This window comes from Schistocerca serialis, chromosome 4 (genome assembly GCF_023864345.2).
Source record: "Schistocerca serialis cubense isolate TAMUIC-IGC-003099 chromosome 4, iqSchSeri2.2, whole genome shotgun sequence".
Classification (NCBI taxonomy): domain Eukaryota; kingdom Metazoa; phylum Arthropoda; class Insecta; order Orthoptera; family Acrididae; genus Schistocerca; species Schistocerca serialis.
Window position 1 is genome coordinate 753472431 of NC_064641.1, and position 20324 is coordinate 753492754.

The 20324-nt window shown below is 38.5% G+C and overlaps 1 protein-coding gene across 1 annotated transcript in view; it reads left to right on the forward strand.

Moving 5' to 3' along the window:
* Positions 1–12292, forward strand: part of LOC126474744 (GRIP1-associated protein 1-like) — a 38928-nt gene extending 26636 nt beyond the window's left edge. The window contains exons 4-7 of the mRNA XM_050102221.1: positions 11585–11728; positions 11848–11910; positions 11990–12120; positions 12208–12292. Of these exons, the coding sequence (XP_049958178.1) occupies positions 11585–11728; positions 11848–11910; positions 11990–12120; positions 12208–12292 (423 nt within the window). The remainder of the gene's footprint in view (positions 1–11584; positions 11729–11847; positions 11911–11989; positions 12121–12207) is intronic.
* Positions 12293–20324: the final 8032 nt, after the last annotated feature.

Genomic DNA, 20324 nt, shown 5'->3' on the forward strand with positions numbered 1-20324 from the left:
GCTGAGTGAGTTCATTCGTTTGTTCAGAAGGGTAGGCCAACAAGCGTTTGCCATGTTTGGGCCGGTCAGCGATGATAGAATTGGCACACATTCCCTGCAGTCTTTCTCAGACAATATTACAGAAACTATTCGGTAAAAAAAATTAATTTGTTTTGCTTGTAGCTTTAATGTCAGGTTCATTATGATGTGCCCCTCATTTCATTAATGGTCATATGTTGTTGTTGTGGTCTTCAGTCCTGAGAATGGTTTGATGCAGCTCTCCAAGTTACTCTATCCTGTGCAAGCTTCTTCATCTCCCAGTACCTACTGCAGCCTACATCCTTCTGAATCTGCTTAGTGTAATCATCTCTTGGTCTCCCTCTACGATTTTTACCCTCCACGCTGCACTCCAATACTAAATTGGTGATCCCTCGATGTCCCAGAACATGTCCTACCAACCGATCCCTTCTTCTAGTCATGTTGTGCCACAAGCTCCTCTTCTCCCCAGTTCTATTCAATACTTCCTCATTAGTTATGTGATCTACCCATCTAATCTTCAGCATTCTTCTGTAGCACCACATTTCGAAAGCTTCTATTCTCTTCTTGTCTAAACTATTTATCGTCCGCGTTTCACTTCCATGCATGGCTACACTCCATACAAATACTTTCAGAAATGACTTCCGGACATTTAAGTCTATACCCGATGTAAACAAATTTTTCTTCTTCAGAAACACTTTCCTTGCCATTGCCATTTTACATTTTATATCCTCTCTACTTTAACCATCATCAGGTGTTTTGCTCCCCAAATAGCAAAACTCCTTTACTACTTTAAGTGTCTCATTTCCTAATCTAATTCCCGCAGCATCACCCGACTTAATTCGACTACATTCCATTATCCTCGTTTTGCTTTTGTTGATGTTCATCTTATATCCTTCTTTCAAGACACTATCCATTCCATTCAACTGCTCTTCTAAGTCCTTTGCTGTCTCTGACAGAATTACAATGTCATCGGCAAACCTCAAAGTTTTTATTTCTACTCCATGGATTTTAATACCTACTCTGAACTTTTCTTTTGTTTCCTTTATTGCTTGCTCAATATACAGATTGAATAACATTGGGGATAGGCTACAACTCTGTCTCACTCCCTTTCCAACCACTGCTTCCCTTTCATACCCCTCAACTCTTATGACTGCCATCTGCTTTCTGTACAAATTGTAAATAGCCTTTCACTCCCTGTATTTTACCCCTGCCACCTTCAGAATTTGAAAGAGAGTATTCCAATCAACATTGTCAAAAGCTTTCTCTAAGTCTACAAATGCTAGAAACATAGGATTGCCTTTCCTTAATCTTTCTTCTAGTATAAGTCGTAGGGTCAATATTGCCTCACGTGTTCCAACATTTCTACGGAATCCAAGCTGATCTTCCCTGAGGTCGGCTTCTATCAGTTTTTTCATTCATCTGTAAAGAATTCGCGTTAGTATTTTGCAGCTGTGACTTATTAAACTAATAGTTCGGTAATTTTCACATCTGTCAAAACCTGCTTTCTTTAGGATTGGAATTATTATATTCTTCTTGAAGTCTGAGGGTATTTCGCCTGTCTCATACATCTTGCTCTCCAGATGGTAGAGTTTTGTCAGGACTGGCTCTCCCAAGGCTGTCAGTAGTTCTAACGGAATGTTGTCTACTCCGGGGGCCTTGTTTCGACTCAGGTCTTTCAGTGCTCTGTCAAACTCTTCATGCAGTATCATATCTCCCATTTCATATTCATCTACCTCCTCTTCCATTTCCATAATATTGTCCTCAAGTACATCGCCCTTGTATAGACCCTCTATATACTCCTTCCACCTTTCTGCTTTCCCTTCTTTGCTTAGAACTGGGTTGCCATCAAAGCTCTTGATCTTCATGCAAGTGGTTCTCCTTTCTCCAAAGGTCTCTTTAATTTTCCTGTAGGCATTATCTATCTTACCCCTAGTGAGATATGCCTCTACATCCTTAAATTTGTCCTCTAGCCATCCCTGCTTAGCCATTTTGCACTTCCTGTTGATCTCATTTTTGAGACGTTTGTATTCCTTTTTGCCTGCTTCATTTACTGCATTTTTATATTTTCTCCTTTCATCAATTAAATTCAATATTTCTTCTGTTACCCAAGGGTTTCTACTAGCCCTCATCTTTTTACCTATTTGAACCTCTGCTGCCTTCACTACTTCATCCCTCAAAACTACCCATTCTTCTTCTACTGTATTTCTTCCCCCATTCCCGTCAATTGTTCCCTTATGCTCTCCCTAAAACTCTGTACAACCTCTGGTTTAGTCAGTTTATCCAGGTCCCGTCTCCTTAAATTCTCACCTTTTTGCAGTTTCTTCAGTTTTAATCTACAGTTCAGAACCGATAGATTGTGGTCAGAGTCCACATCTGCCCCTGGAAATGTCTTACAATTTAAAACCTGGTTCCTAAATCTCTGTTTTACCATTATATAATCTATCTGATACCTTTTAGTATCTCCAGGATTCTTCCATGTATACAACCTTCTTTCATGATTCTTGAACCAAGTGTTAGCTATGATTAAGTTATGCTCTGTGCAAAATTCTACCATGCGGCTTCCTCTTTCATTTCTTAACCCCAATCCATATTCACCTACTATGTTTCCTTTTCTCCCTTTTCCATTTCTTAACCCCAATCCATATTCACCTACTATGTTTCCTTTTCTCCCTTTTCCTACTCTCTAATTCCAGTCACCCATGACTGTTAAATTTTCGTCTCCCTTCACTACTTGAATAATTTCTTTTATCTTCTCATACATTTCATAAATTTCTTCGTCATCTGCAGAGCTAGTTAGCATATAAACTTGTACTACTGTAGTAGATGTGGGCTTCGTGTCTATCTTGGCCACAATAATGCGTTCACTATGCTGTTTGTAGTAGCTCACCCATACTCCTATTTTTCTTATTCATTATTAATAGTAATATCATAGTTATTGGGATATTTACATGGAAGTAAGACACTGTGTGTAATTCAAAAAAGTTGGCAATGAACAGTGTGCTGGACCGAGACTCAAATGTGGGACCTTTGCCTTTCAAAGATAGGAGACGAGGTACTGGCAGAAGTAAAGCTGTGAGGACGGGGCGTGAGTCATTCTTAGGGTAGCTCAGTTGGTAGAGCACTTGCCAGCCAAAGGCAAAGGTCCGGCACACCCTTTTAATCTGCCAGGAAGTTTTATATCAGCACACACTCCACTGCAGAGAGTGAATCTCATTCTGTAAACATCCCCCAGGCTGTGGCTAAGCCATGTCTCCGCAATATCCTTTCTTTCAGGAGTGCTAGTTCTGCAAGGTTCACAGGAGAGCTTCTGTAAAGTTTGGAAGGTAGGAGACAAGGTACTGGCAGAAGTAAAGCTGTGAGGATGGGGCGTGAGTCGTGCTTGGGTAGCTTAGTTGGTAGAGCACTTGCCCACAAATGGCAAAGTTCCCACGTTTGAGTCTCGTCTGGCACACAGTTTTAATCTGCCTGGAAGTTTCAGGCAAAAATAAATTGCTGCATTTTCAGTTGACTTGTTTTCAAATACGAACCAAAGAAGAGGTGACAAATCTTTTTGAATGGTCACCATGCAAATGTGGGCATGTAGGGACCCCGCTTAATATTTACAAACAATGTGAGTTAAGCTTCAGTTTAGAATGGCACTTTCCCTCCAGGACTCTCAATGATGCACATCAAGTGCCCGCATCAATTTGCATGCACTATACTGTTGGCAGACACCTTCTGTCAGATAATCTCTGCAGTTCACCACAATAATGGTGGACACTTTGTCCATGGAGAAGATGTGCAGATCAAGGCATATCTAGAGACTGTGTAGTCTTTCCTCTACCAAGAGGTTTCCGTTCTTAGAAACGGACCAGATTGAAAGTAGTGATTCTTGGAAGATAACCAGGGATTGGTCTGGTGGATATGGTTGGGTTACAACTGGATGAAGGTGTGAACTGAGAGGCAAGTTTCAGTGTTAGATTTTGGTCACAGTGACTGGTGGCAAACAAGTATTCCTGCCATAGGGATTGGATAAAGGAGTGAAAATATTTGATCAGTCCTTAGATCTCTTCAGATAAACGCTTTAAAATTAAATGACATATACTTGTTGTATATTTACCCTGTAAAACCATTGCCATTATGCAAATGGATCTCTTGGTGCCATATCCATCCAATCTGTTTTAGATAATAGCTTCACTGTTATAACTCTTTACTTTAAACATGTAGTTGTTTCTAATTCAATTGCACAGTCTGTGATGGTCGAACCAGTTATATTATTCTAAATGTACTGTTAGTCAAAAAGGTTTTCCTAAAAATAATTTTAAAAAAATCAATGAAATTTACTCTTTACTGACAATTATTCATAATACTCAGCATGTCTGTGGATGAATGTCTGGGAACTAACACAATGAAATAGTTATAATCTATACCAAAATATCAACTTGCTACCATGAGGTTCTTACACAAAACTCTGGGTGGAAAAATCACAAAGGCTTTATTTAGTATACCATTCTGAATGATACATGCACAAGCAGAGGAAGATGCCCAGGTAGCTAAGAACAATAAAACTTTATAACTACAGAGAAAGTGCAAATAACGTTAGCAACTGAAATTGCTTTGAGTAAAGCTACCTACATATTGTCCTCTAATTGGGTAGATAAAAAATCTACTCACCAAGTGGCGGCAAGAGAACAACATATAAAAAATGTTTCTTGTGTGCAAGGTTTTGGAGACAATGGTTCCTTCTTCTGTCAGAATAGCTGAAGGGGATGGAAAAGGGGTGAAGGAGAAGGAATGGAGGTGATTAGGAATAGGGATAGAGTTCGGAAAAGTCACCCAGAAGCCCAGGGCAAGGGAGACTTAGCGGACAAAATGATAAGGAAAGGCTGATTGCAGTCCTCAATACCCATGGCTCTGATACTCTTGTACTCCGTCATTGTGCACGCCTGTGGCTTTGTTGTCTTTCATAGTAATTTCCTGACTCAAGCACAGCCTTCTTTGTGATCTGCTTTATCAACTTTATTGTAACTCAATTAGTCAGTGTGTATACGACCCGGGAAATCTGGGAAAAACCTGGGAATTTTTTATCCAGGAGGAAACAAGGAAAAACAATGGAATTTCTTATAATTCTGGGAATTTTTCATTGTTTTAGTTTTCAGTTAAATTTTTGTAATTTTGACTGGTAAGAACTGATTCTCTAACAAAGGATATTATTGTATCCCACTACTGAAGAATAATACTGCAGCAATAAAACATGAACGAGAGAAAAAAATGAAAATAAATTTTCTGTTGCAAAGGAAATGCGCCACATACAACAAACTACATTGCTCATACAAGCATTTCCCGATATCAAAATGAATCAAAGGCTGTAGGAAGACTAAGCAATGGTTCGTAACAACAAATTGCCTCCTATGAGCGTGGCGTCACAACTGTTTACATTAAGCCTAGTTTACGTGATGACATTGGGTTGCACCACTCGTTGCATGGAATGAGTTGCATGCAAGTGGTTTCATATATGACTGTAGACACGGTGACATTTCGGTTTCGTCGTTTTGTGGGTCCCTGAGTTGTGTCTGAGACAAAAGTTTTGGCAGCTGCATGTTGCACAAGTTGTGATGGAGTTAAAGCTTGTTGCGTTGAATTGCTGCATAAGAAAAAAATCAGAAATGTGTTTCAGTTCATGACTGGATGAAGAAAAGACATCAGCTCGGTTGCTCAGTATCCTTGCTGAAATAATTTATAATGGAAGATCCAAGACGTTCTTTTAATTATCTTGGAATGTCACCAGAACTGTTCAAGTTTCTTCTAAATAGAGTTAATTATGTGACAACGAATAAAGGTACTGTAATGCGTGAAGCACTGTTGCCAGAACTGATATTACATACCATATTGCATGCATTACAATCGAGAACACTTGGCATGCTATAAGATACGGTTTTAGTTGGTGATGACACTATTTCATTAACATCAATAATTATTAACATTAACAGTAATAATTATTAACATTAGCAACAATAATTATTCGAAGCAGGCCGCATTAAGAAGAGAATGGTTTGCAAACCACTCTCTTGAAGATAGATCTGTACAGTGGCAATATTTCAAAATTCTAACGTATGTGAATGGGGAGCACTGCAGCGACGTTTTAAATAGATGAATCTTGAATAAAGAATGCAGCTTCTTGAATTAGTATAGCCTTCCCTCCTGTCAACAATATTCCTTAACAAAGAGTTGGTCTACTCGAACGATGGGATTTTAGTCTTGTAGGCAAGAGCATTGCCACAGCTAGAATTACACTTGCTTGTATTTTTCTTAATTCAGTTGTATATGTGCTCCTAACTCAATAAATTTTGCCCTGTACATTGTCAAACCATCTATGTTATGATTGCATATGACAGTCTCAGCAGCAGCAATATGTTGCTTATTTTTGTAATCAGCATCACTGAAATCCCACAAACACCTATGCAAAGCATAGATATCCAAAAAGCGAACATAATTCTCCATTCCCCATTTCATATTTAGTTTGTCTACACTCTACGAACACACATAACCTCGAAACTCATGCAACTAGTGTCACCAAAGTTGGAACGTGCCCAATGTGTTTAGTTTCACCAACGAGTTGCACAAACGCGCGGTGTGCATGTGCAGAGGCCGGTAGCACAGTTGCCTGCAACCTAGTGTCATTGTGTAAACTAGGCTATAGGTTCGTTCGAGCAGTTGCGAGTGGGCTCATGCACATGCGGGGTGTTTGCCCCGAGTGGCAATTTCGGGGTGGGGGTGCCAAATTCATATTCTTGAGGGGAAAAACCTTGTTTCACAAAGTGCATAGCATCCAGCGCACATTGGTCTATTGATTATTCATATGATTTTTAAACGCATCCCTGTTGATTTTTAACATTTTTGAACACATTCTAAGTTGATTTCTGAATGAATCATAAGTTGGTTTTTGAATGCGTGCATAGTGTACGTGATGTCTCCTCTTATTTCCACCTTTCTGACAGTAAAGCATTAATTGCTTTGCAGAACAATGAAGTTATTTTTGTCTGTTTGCTGAAGAAATTTGGCTTTTATTAATCTTTTCTGCTGAAGCAGTAAATTTATTTGAAACAAAGTGTTTAATTATTCTGCACTGTTGTTTAGTTTCAGTGTTTGCTGCGTTTCTAGTGCATGTTTTCATCTTCTAGCACATATGGTATTATGCCATAATAAAGAACGAAACTTGAGATAATACAGTACTGGCACTCCAAGAAAATTTACATTCTGAAAACCACACTGTAAAGCTTAATATCAGGTTGTGGTCTACTTCATTGGGAATCTGGACATGCGAAGGTGCACTATAAATTGAATTAAGAATTTTAGTATGCTTCACAAAATTCTGATGCTCTTGGAGTATCCTCTGATGTCTTGTTTCTTTTGTGACATAATGTAAGATCTCTTAATGTTTTACACGTACAAACATACGGGCTCCCTTCGTCATCGTAGCTGGGCCAGCGTGGTGACACCTGTTATCTGGCTGGTGCTCTCTGGCAACTGCTGCAACGAACCTATTTCTAACAGGCCATGGGAAAATATTGCGAATTGTGGTTTGAAAAGCATTAAGCCTAGTTTACACTATGACATTCGGTTGTGCAACTCGTTGCGTTGAATGCGTTGCAGGCAAATAATTTCGTATATGACGATAGACACGACGACACCAACATACACTTGTGTCGTTTTGTGGGTTCCTAAGTCATGTCTGAACTGAAAGTTTTGGCAGCTGCACGTCACACACACACACACACGCAAAATAAGAAACCTGTTTCGATTTGTGACTGAATGAAGAAAAGACATCAGCTCAATTGCTCAGTGACCTCACAGAAATTATTTATAATGGAAGACCCAAGTAGTTCTTTTAATTATCTTAGAATGCCACTAGAACAGTTCACGTTTCTTCTAAATATAGTTAATTATGCAATAAGGAAAAGATACTATAATGCATGAAACACTGTCACCAGAATTGGTGTTACATATCACATTGTGTGCATTACAGTCAAGAACACTTGGCATGATAGAAGATGCAGTTTTTAGGTGGTGATAATGCTTTTTCATTAATGCCAATAATTATTAACATTAAAAGTAATAGTTATTAACATTAACAGCAGTAATTACTTGAAGCAGGGTGCATTAAGAAGAGAATGTTTTGCAAATTACTGTCTTGGAGATAGATCTGTACAATGGAAACATTTCAGAATTCAAATATATGTTCTGCGACATTTTAAATAGTTGGACATTGAATAAAACATGCAGCTTCTTGATTTGTCTGTCCTTCCCTCCTCCTACCACTATTCCTTAAAGAAGAGGAGGCCAACTCAAACGATGGGATTTTAGTCTTGTAGATGAGAGCATTTCCACAGCCAGAATTGTACTTGCTTGTATTTTTCTTAATTCAGTTGCATATGTGCTCCTAATTCAATAAATTTTGCCCTGCAGGTCAGATCTTGTCAAACCATCTATCTTCTGATTGCAACTATCTTCTGGCACCTAATGTCGCCAAAGTTGGAACACGCCAAAAGTAATTAGTTTCACTGAGTTGGGCAAAAGCGCGGCGCGCATGAGTGGTGGCCGGTAACGCAGTTATAGTGTCGTCATGTAAACTAGTCTTTACTTTCAAAGTAAATTTCCTTTTACGCAAAGAAGATGAACTATGTGCGAGAATGTATGATGAATTTCTTAAATCACAGAGCGTCTGACTCTCATTTAAAAATCGACTCTTTGAGGACGAGCCATTGAGAAGAAGTTCGAGCCCAGATCAGACATTTATGTTGTTATTAAACATTTCACTGGCACATTTGTGTGATGTATCTTAAAGTGTAACATACACAAAAAAATATCAACATTATATCAGGAAACTTAGCTTCTCTTGCAGCTCATTAATGTGTAGGTAGTGGGGCACAGGCGTGGTAATTACACTCACACTCCCGTCACTTACAATGAGCACTCTTATTCTTGCAGCATATACACAATTCATGTAGCGTAGAGTGCGTACTACAGAGAACTGTTCTACACCCCCATGCCCCCACAAATCTTCGAGACCATTATTATATGCGAAAGCTTTGCTTTTCTTGTAGCAACACTATGTGTATTAACTTAAACCATTAACTTTTCCTGTTGGTGGAATTCGAATTTATACTTTCATAATACTAAAATATGCAGCATACATGTTGCTGCACATCAAAGATCTTTCCAAAACGTGTTTTTCCCCCCTGAGTTCCGTTTTCTAAAGTGCCGAGAAATTCTAAGCTGCTGTGTAAAACCATATCCATTCAAAGAATTGATAAGTTTTACAGTTACGATGGAAAGTATACTGTCACTTAACATGGAAAAAGTGTATCTTCACCTGGGAGACAATGTATTTTTAACAGGGAGATCCAGAAAAAATCTGGGAATTTTTTTTTTTCTTGTCCACCGTTACACCCTGCATTAAATTTTTCTATTTGTGTGTTTGCACTACTCAACAGTGATGTTGCTATTGGCTGACTACATCAAGTACCCTATACTTTGAATATCCGCTGTCATTGGCTAGTGAGATCACATGACATGAGCTGTGACTGGCTTACAAAAGCACATCACAATCTCGATTTCAATGCTTTGGAAAGTAACATGCGGTGTTTGTTGGAATTCACATTTATACTTTCATAATATGAAAATATGCAGCATACATGTTGCTGCACCAATATGTAAAACCATAGCTATTCAAGGGATTCATAACTTCTGCAGTTCCGAGGGAAAGTGTACTGCCACTTAAGACGGAAAAAGTGTATTTTCACCTGGGAGAAAATGCATTTTTAATTGAGAAATCTGGGAAAAATCTGGGATTTTTTTCCTTGTCCATGTATACACCCTGTAAGTACTTCTACTATGAAGTCCAAATTTATAGTCAAATCTATGGAACTACCATGGGTATGTGTGTGTGATGGTCTTATGACAACTTAATCATGGGACACTTAGTGGTATCATTACTATCCACTTGGTACCTTAAACACATTGTCTTGTTCAGATTCATTGGTGACATATTTGTGTATGGCAAGATAAATATCTTCTCTCTGAACCTTAACCTTTCAGCTCAACAAACTCCCAACCTGGTTGCTAATTTCTGTCTCTGTAAAGGCTCCATAGACTGTCTCTACCAAACCCACTAATCACCGAAAGAGTAACAGCATTTGCCCTTCCAGTATCAAAATATCTGTTCCCTACAACCTTTAAACACATAGAGGCCACATAAGCTGTGGGGAACAGTGGGTGGAGCTGGGGTGGGTTGGTAGTGGGGGTATCAGTTTCTGAGTGGTTTGATGCTGGCCACCATGGATTCCTCTCCTGTACCTCATGGACCATTTCCAAGTGGATGATGCAGCTGCAAGACCTGTTGCACATTCACACAAACACACACCACTTCAAATTGCCATCCTGTCACAGATATTTCTTGTCATATCAGAGGTTTGGAATCAGTCATGTCATCTACCAGTTACGCTGCACCTGCTGTGCAGAATTCACTATAATGATTACTTAGGTTTCTCATCTACATTGTGCTTCAGAACAATGATTTAAAAGTTTGGGAACAGATTCCTTACACTAAAACTAGAAAAAAATCCAGTAAACATGTGATCTAAAATGCATACCTTAAAAGCTACTGTGAACAACAGCTCTTCTATTGTAAGTTCTTTGCTTTTCATATTGTGGGAGGACATAGTATGGACCAAAACAAGAAAAGAAAGGTCCTGTAAATGAAGCCTCTAAAATGCATACCTTGGGAGTTATGAGCACCTTTCATCTTCAGTGAAACACATCTCATTTATTGAACAAGTGCTCGCAGTTATGAAGGTATGCATTTTAGATCCCATGTTTACTGGACTTCCTTTTTCTTGTTTTGATGTAAGGAACCCATCCACAAATTTTTAAAATGTCATTTTGAAACACCCTATATAAATGGCCACCATTCGATAGTGCCTTACCAGAAACTGGACCACGTAGTTGTTGAATGTGCAAATACCACACACTAAGGATTTCAACAGCTACTTCAGTATCCATCCTACTTGAATCCTCGTCTCCAGCACTAGCTCTCCTCATGACTACATATGACATCTTAGTCTCGGACACTACCTTTGTTCCTGCTATCTCCATAGTAAATACCTTTACACATCTGTACTTTCACCCCCCTACTCCAACTCCCCCCCCCCCCTCTCTCTCCCCCCCCCTCTCCCTCCCCCCCCCCTCTCCCTCCCCCCGCCCCCTCTCTCTCTAACTCTATGTTGTCACTTTCCAGTTCTGCTGCATTCCTCCCTCTTTCTAACATCCTATGCCTCATTTTTTTCTCTCATACCCTATTTGCTGAGTTTTATTACTACTAACAATCCACAGCCATCCACATACCTCTTCCTCGTCATCTTGCCAATTATTTTAATTTATAGAACTAGATTTGTTTATACTGTGACAACCAGTATACTAGTTAGACTCTTGTTAAGCTGACAATATTGTTTCAGACTGAAACAGGTGTTCGATTTTTATATGTACTCATTACTTGACTTAATTGTATGCATTTGTTATTCATTTACAGGAACTGGTAAAGTTAAAAGAGTTGTTAAGCAACATTACAGTGGAAAAACAATCTCTTTTAAATGAAATTGATAATCTGAGGAAGATGTGTGAAGATTACACTAACTTAAGGAAGGAATTTGAAGCTTCAACACTGCAGTGTAAGGTGAGTAGGAAATTATATGTTTTTATGAAACAAAATAAATAAAATATTCTCTAGCAACTGTTCTCCAAATGTGTTTTATTTGGTTATTATATATGTTACTTTATGTTTTGGTTATACAGCCTTTCACTTTTAATCTTCAAACATTTAAAAAATTTTATGTTTTGGAAGTCTTAACTCCAGTGGTGTTAATGATAGCGAGTACATTTAAATAAACTGATTTTTCAAGTATCTTCTTTTCTTCTGTGTTTTTCAAACAATCAGTTTGAACTGAACCCTTGTATTGGTTGTAACTTTCATGGGCTCAAGTCAACACATACTAGTTTATATTTAGCAAATGTCAAAGTTTATGGAAATACTGCAGAGCAACAACGCAAAATGACTGACTTGTACAGGTAAAAGTGCTTCCGCACCCCCCCCCCTCCCCCCCCCCCCCTCCCCCGACCATTCGGCAAAAGGTGACTCTTTATATGATGTTTGAGGAATAAGGGCCAGAAACCATCTAAAGCATCAGACAACAAACTACTGGTTTCTGTGAATGGGCATAATTGGGGAACCATCTCATAAGTGCGACAACTAGAGAACAATAAGAAAGCTTATTGGACATGTGTACCTGAAATATTACTAGTCTTTGTAACAAATTAGGCAGTGTGTCAGACACTACAATACTATTTTTCCATTATTGGGTGCTACAGTACTGGTTTGTATATCAAATATAGGCAAATAAAACCTGTAGGTGAAGAAATACTCATCAGACTGTTGTCTTTGATATTTATGCTTTTAGACTTTTGTAATGTTCACCTTAGATTCTTGTGTATTGATAAATTCTGACCTATAGTAATTACAACCATATTTGTGACCGTCTATATACAAAGGTAATATCTTGTGAAGCAAGTTAATTGTGGGTAATACTGGATTCCTTCCAACAGTGACCATATTTTGTGTAAAAAACTGAAAAACCATCAAAACTATTAAGGGGTACAAATTTATACATAATATGTTAAAACACTGGGCTTCAAAACTTATATATTTTAAAAAAAGTTATTACCTTTTGATGCTTTATATCTCAGTGAAAATATCGGAGGACAAAGTACACACAATGCATATTCTATTATGTAAAAACTATTGAGCTGGGATACAACATAAGTAATAATTGCATAAATTGCATCATCATCATCATTTAAGACTGATTATGCCTTTCAGCGTTCAGTCTGGAGCGTAGTCCCCCTTATAAAATTCCTCCATGATCCCCTATTCAGTGCTAACATTGGTGCCTCTTCTGAAGTTAAGCCTAGTACTTCAAAATCATTCTTAACCGAATCCAGGTACCTTCTCCTGGGTCTATTCCGACTCCTCCTACCCTCTACTGCTGAACCCATGAGTCTCTTGGGTAACCTTGCTTCTCCCCTGCGTGTAACATGACCCCACCATCTAAGCCTGTTCACCTTGACTGCTACATCTATAGAGTTCATTCCCAGTTATTCTTTGATTTCCTCATTGTGGACGCCCTCCTACCATTGTTCCCATCTACTAGTACCTGCGATCATCCTAGCTACTTTCATATCCATAACCTCCACCTTATTGATAAGGTAACCTGAATCCACCCAGCTTTCGCTCCAATACAACAAAGTTGGTCGAAAGATTGAACGATGCACAGATAACTTAGTCTTGGTTCTGACTTCCTTCTTGCAGAAGAGAGTAGATCGTAGCTGAGCACTCACTGCATTAGCTTTGCTACCCCTTGCTTCCAGTTCTTTCACTATGTTGCCATCCTGTGAGAATATCCATACTAAGTACTTGAAACTGTCCACCTGTTCTAGCTTTGTTCCTCCTATTTGGCACTCAATCCGTTTATATCTCTTTCCCACTGACATTACTTTCGTTTTGCAGATGCTAATCTTCATACCATAGTTCTTACATTTCTGATCTAGCTCTGAAATATTACTTTGCAAACTTTCAATCGAATCTGCCATCACAACTAAGTCATCCGCGTATGCGAGACTGCTTATTTTGTGTTCACATATCTTAATACCACCCAGCCAGTCTATTGTGTTCAACATATGATCCATAAATAATATGAACAACAGTGGATACAGGTTACAGCCTTGTCTTACCCCTGAAACTACTCTGAACCATGAACTCAATTTACCGTCAACTCTAATTGCTGCCTGACTGTCTATGTAAAGACCTTTAATTGCTTGCAAAAGTTTGCCTCCTATTCCATAATTTCGTAGATCAGACAATAACTTCCTCCTAGGAACCCAGTCATATGCCTTTTCTAGATCTATAAAGCATAGATACAATTCCCTGTTCCATTCATAACACTTCTCCATTATTTGCCGTAAGCTAAAGATCTGGTCCTGACAACCTCTAAGAGGCCTAAACCCACACTGATTTTAATCCAATTTGTCCTCAACTAATACTCGCCCTTTCCTTTCAACAATACCTGAGAAGATTTTACCCACAACGCTGATTAAAGAGATACCTCTGTAGTTGTTACAATCTTTTCTGTTTCCATGTTTAAAGATGGGTATGATTACTGCTTTCGTCCAGTCTGATGAAACCTGTCCTGGCTCCCACGCCATTTCAGTTATCCTGTGTAGCCATTTAAGACCTGACATTCCACTGTATTTGATGAGTTCTGACTTATTTCATCCACCCCAGCCGCTTTATTGGACTGCAATCAATTGACCATTTTCTCCACTTCCTCAAATGTGGTCCAATTTCCATCATCATTCCTATCCCATTGTACATCAAAATCTAAAACATTACTGATTGTATTTTCACCTACATTGAGCAACTCTTCAAAATATTCCCTCCATCTTCCCAAGGCATCAACAGGATTCACCAGCAGTTTTCCTGACCTGTCCAAAATACTTGTCATTTCCTTCTTACCTCCCTTTCAAAGACTGCTAATTACACTCCAGAATTGTTTTCCAGCAGCTTGACCCAAAGTCTCCAACCTGTTTCCAAAGTCTTCCCAAGATTTCTTATTGGATAATGCAATTATCTGTTTGGCTTTGTTTCTTTCTTCAACATAACTTTCTCTGTATACCTGAGTTCTAGTATGTAGCCATTTTTGATACGCCTTCTTTTTCCTTTTACATGCTGCCTTGACTGTGTCATTCCACCAAGCTGTTTGCTTCATCCTACCTTTACACACTACTGTTCCAAGACATTGCGTAAATTGCATATGAAACTGGAATTCTGAAACATTTTTAATCCACACAAATACTGGTAGTATTGTCATGTTTGGATTTATGTAACACTGAAATAGTATTTTAAACTTGGAAAGCCATGTTAAAAAAAAGACAACATTAAATTGTAATTTTGTCTCTACGAGTATTTGCAACAACCACTGTGATTTAGTTCCTTGAACTGCTGAAAATAGGAATCCAAGATTGTGTTCATATAGAATGTTGAAGTTATCAACATATTTAACCTAAATTTGAACAATTATCAGTGACCTGCTTAAAGAAGTCAATATGTAAAGGTTATGTTGACTTTGAAATGATGCATCATGTTTGCCATGGAAAAATGAAGAAAGTAGATGTTTTTCAAGTGCGTTATTGAGAAAGACATTTTTTGTAATTTCTATAAATGTTAAAGTGCTAATGTTGAAACTTTAATGTGTTTGTTGCTTAAGTGGAGCAAAAAGCAACATGTAAATCATGAAGATTACTGAAACCAATGGCCTTTTTTTAATTTGTTGCAATTAACATCACAAAATCCATTATGCAAACTTGTGTGAAGCTGCAGCTGTGAACCTGGAGATACTAATTATGCAGTTTTGACTTTTACAAGACCATCAAGAATAAAGTTAAGTATATTGTTCACCCTCATTTCCTTGGCCACAAACAGAGTCTGTAGTGCTGACATCACATCAGTCATGGTAGCACGTGCGAATTCCCCAGAAAATTCGAGGGGATGTCACACCTTGCAAAATGTCAGAAACTGTTGGAGATATGTATTCCAAGTTCCAGAAATATGGTTGATGACTGCACTGTCATAGATACCACTGGTGTTTATGCTGTTAATGGAAAACTGTCCCTCTCCCATGCACTCCAGCAAGTTTCTCTGCTGTTTCTGTAATGTTGCAAACTATCTCTGTATGTACTGCTGCTAAACTTGTCACTTCAGGTACTGCTGCTACAACAATTTGATAAACATTGTCTTCATTCTGCACTAATAACACACTAGGATACAATGTTTATCTGCACCCTGTTAACAATTTTTTTCTTTTCTTTTATCTTTGTAGAGAAAGTATCAAACTACTTGATATCAAATGCTTTCATGAAAACTAGCTCATTTATTCATCAGTAGGTAGAAATCCTGAGGAATAATCACCTAAAAAATATTTTTTTCCTCTGAGTAACCCTCATCAGAAAATTTTAATAGTTATAGTCATTGTTGTGATCTAGCATATGTGTTGGCCAGTGCACTAAAAACTCCGTTGCAGGCAGACACAGTGGAAATTCGTGAGACACACTGCTGCTTACTACATTGCCACTCGTCATTTTGAAAACTTTGCAAGCACACACTAATGCACAAAAAATATTTCCGATCTTTTTCGTAATAATAAACATTTCTTGAGGCAGACATCACTCAATTTAATGCCTTTTCTTTTTAACTAGCTAACTTGTGAGTGTTTGCCCTGTGGCAGTGCAAAAGTGTAATAAAAATACTTTTGTGCTGTTACAAAGGTTGGAGTTTTCATCACCACTTTTATGTCAGCCTGATACAAATTAGGTGGATCACTGCTGCAAACCATATAGGTGTGGAAACTAGATGGCTGTTGTATTTTAGGAGTCTTCAGTAATGTACAAATTGCCAGACCATCTGTCCTGTCATATATTTATTTGCTATGGTGGACCAACTGAGGTCCCTATTTGATACATTTACCCAAGTCTGTGGAGTTACAGCTCTTGGAAGGAGAAATATCTGCTAAACAAATAAAACTGCTGCCACTCTCTGAGTCTATATCCATATTTCTGGAGTAGAGGAATATTACATCTGCTGTGACTAGTAGAAAATGTGCTGAGCCCTAATTACAGAACTACGAGATCTGTGTTGTTTCACATAAGTGTGTACACATGTAAGTGATTTTTCATCCTTATGACAGCATGGTATTTAATTTGTGTTCATTCACAGAGTTTATAAACTACATTTACTTCCTGTTAGCTCACAATTTCTAATTAACTCACTGTTTCAAGACAGAATTTTTGTGCAACAATATCACATCCATGTTATTTATCTCTTAGTCCTCTTAGTCATTAATTTTTGCTTACAGAAACTAGAAACTGATTTGAGTAACATACTGGGCCAAATACCAATAGCTGAAGCACACTATAATGAGACAAAATGTTCACTAGAAGATGCTGTTGTGAAAAGTAAGGAAGTGTTGAGTAAAGTCTCTGAAATTTCTGCAGAAGTGGAACAAGTACAATCTCAGGTTGAAGAAGAGCGCAAGACAAAAGAAAAGCTAGAAGATGATCTTGCGAAGAACAGGAATGTATTGAACCAGAAAATGTGAGTACACGTTGCATGCAAATGAATGCAAATTATAAATTAACAGAAAATTTTCTGTGGACCATGCTTACATGGTCATGTGACATGCACATAAATTGAAACGTAATCAAGAGTTTCTGTCAGAAGTGGAAAACACTAGCACTGAATGCAAATAAGAAAATGAAAATAAAAAGAGGAAGAGAAAATGTGAAAGATATTACAAACATTTTGCAAAGCCTCTGTTAAGTATTTTTGGTCTGACACTATCACATAAGCTATGTTCCAACATTTAGGCAGCGCAGGGTAGCCATGCGGTCTGAGGCACCTTGCCCCAGTTCATGCGGCTCGCCGTGACATAGGTTCGAGTCCTCCCTTGGGCATGGGTGTGTGTGTTGTCCTTAGAGTAAGTTAGTTTAAGTTAGATTAAGTAATGTGTAAACCTAGGGACCGATGACCTCAGCAGTTTGGTCCCATAGGAACTTACCGCACATTCACCAACATTTAGTGCCGCCATCCAGAGCAAAGTAGTGTTGTGGTTAAGACATTGGATTAGCATTCAGGATGAGAGTGATTCAATCTCCAGTCAACCATCCAGATTCATATTTATTGTGGTTCCCCTAAATCACTTCCAAATGTTTGGATGGTTCATTCAATTTGGCCATGATGGATTTTCTGTCAAATCCCTGTCAAAGTCCAATTAAAACTTGTCCTGTATATCAAATAGCTTCCTTGTCATACGAACATTACACCCAAATCTTTCTTCCTTTTTTGTTTATAACTTGCGATAAATTTATTTCTGTTACAAACAAAATTGTATAATTTTGATTCTAACTCTGCAAGAATGTGGAATTTACTCTCATACTTAGTGGAAATGTATGTTTCAAATATACAAAACCTGTATTTCAGTCTTACAGTTTGAAACATACACAAGGTTTTAAAGTAGTTCTGGGAATGGTAGTTTTTTTGAAGTGGAAGACAGCGTTTAATCTGTGCAAAGTTTTCTGCAAAAAGGAGAGGATATCACATTTAACATACATTATTGCATCTTTTTTTCCTCTAGTCTTTATTCTCCCATACATTTGATTGACCTAATCTGTTGACCTAATCTGATAACAAACAGAAGCAGTTTGATAAATAGAAATTCCTACTTCATCTTATGTGACATCAAGAACTGTGAAACATGGTACTTCCTTAATGTATTATACTCTGATCAGAGGTGTGGGAGAAGAGCCTCATTCAGAGAGACATACCCCAGAGCAACTTGTTTGACTGAGTCAACTGTAAAGCACCAGAATATTAGAGGACTGAAAAGAAAGTTTTTGAACTTCTAGTCAACTTGCATGAACTAAGAAACCAAAAGTATTTTGATGCAATGTGTCTGTCTGAGTAACAAATAAATACCATATGCTAAACACAGATGCCTATAAATTAGCACCATATTTGGGTAGGCCAAATATGGAGAAGTGTGTAGTTCTCACGTAGGTTAAAAATAGCATCAAGTTCAAAAATATTGAAGCCGGTAGCGTCTTCTCAGATGAACAACGGGAAGCATGTGCTTGTGGATTGCTGCTATTGGAAAACTCATTTATAATTATTGCAGTATATACACTGAAGCACCAAAGAAACTGGTATAGACATGCGTATTCAAATACAGAGATATGTGAAGTGGCAGAATACAATCTTGTGGTCAACAATGCCTATATAAGCCAACAAGTGTCTGGCACAGTTGTTGGATGGGTTACTGCTGCTACAATGGCAGGTTATCAAGATTCAAGTGAGTTTGAACATGGTGTTATAGTCGGTTCACGGGTGATTGGAAATAGCATCTCCGAGGCAGCAACGAAGTGTGGATTTTCCTGTACGACCATTTCATGAGTGTACTGTGAATATCAGGAATCCAGTAAAATATCAAATCCCCAACATCGCTGCAGCCAGAAAAAGATCCTGCAAGAACTGGACCAATGACCACTGAAGAGAATCATTCAATGTGACAGAAGTGGAGCCCTTCCACAATTTGCTGCACATTTCAATGCTGGGCCATCAAGTGTCAATGTGCAAACCATTCAATGAAACATCATCAATATGGGTTTTCAGAGCCGGAGGTCCACTCATGTACCCCTGATGACTGCGTGACACAAAGCTTTACGCCTCACCTCGGTCCATCAACACCGACATTAGACTGTTGATGACTGGAAACATATTGCCTGGTCAGATGAGTAGATGGATGTGTATGAGTACGAAGACAACCTCATGAATCCATGGACCCTGCATGTCAGCAGAGCACTGTTCAAGCTGGTGGAGGCTCTGTAATGGTGTAGGGTATGTGCAGTTGGAGTGATACGGGAGTATGTAAGCATCATGTCTGATCACCTGCGTCCGTTCATGTCCATTGTGCATTCTGATGTACTTGGGCAATTCCAGCACGACAGTGCGACATTCCACACGTCCGGAATTGCTACAGAGTGGCTCCAAACTCCACAGACATGAACATTATTGAGCATATCTGGCATGCCTTGCAAAGTACTATTCAGAAGAGATCTCCACCCCCTCGTACTCTAATGGATTTATGGACAGCCATACAGAATTCATGACATCAATTCCCTCCAGCACTACTTCAGACATTAGTCAAGTCCATCACATGTCATGTTGTGGCACTTCTTGTGGCGACCCTACACAATAGTAGGCAGGTGGATCAGCTTCTTCGGCTCTTCAGTGTAGATCCTCACTGGGAAATTTTCAAATATTTCTAGAAAAAAATTGAGTTATTGTGCTACCTGGGGGCCAAAGAATTGAAATTTACAGTTGGATGTTGTATGATTTAATGCAGTTTCTTCATTACCTTTTTATGTTTCTCGACCGTGACCTCTTGAATATTCGCACCGGACTGCATCTCCAACTTCAGTGTTAATGCTTTCAGGAAATTCATAACCACAATTCTAGTTCCTTTTAAAAAACACCAGATGTTTATTAATATGAATAAACTGTGTATTGCCAATACACATGTACATCATTGAATGAATTACTGCAATAACTTCTGTCAATTGCACTGTCCTGACACTGAATGTTGGCATGGAAAGAATGTATGAATAAT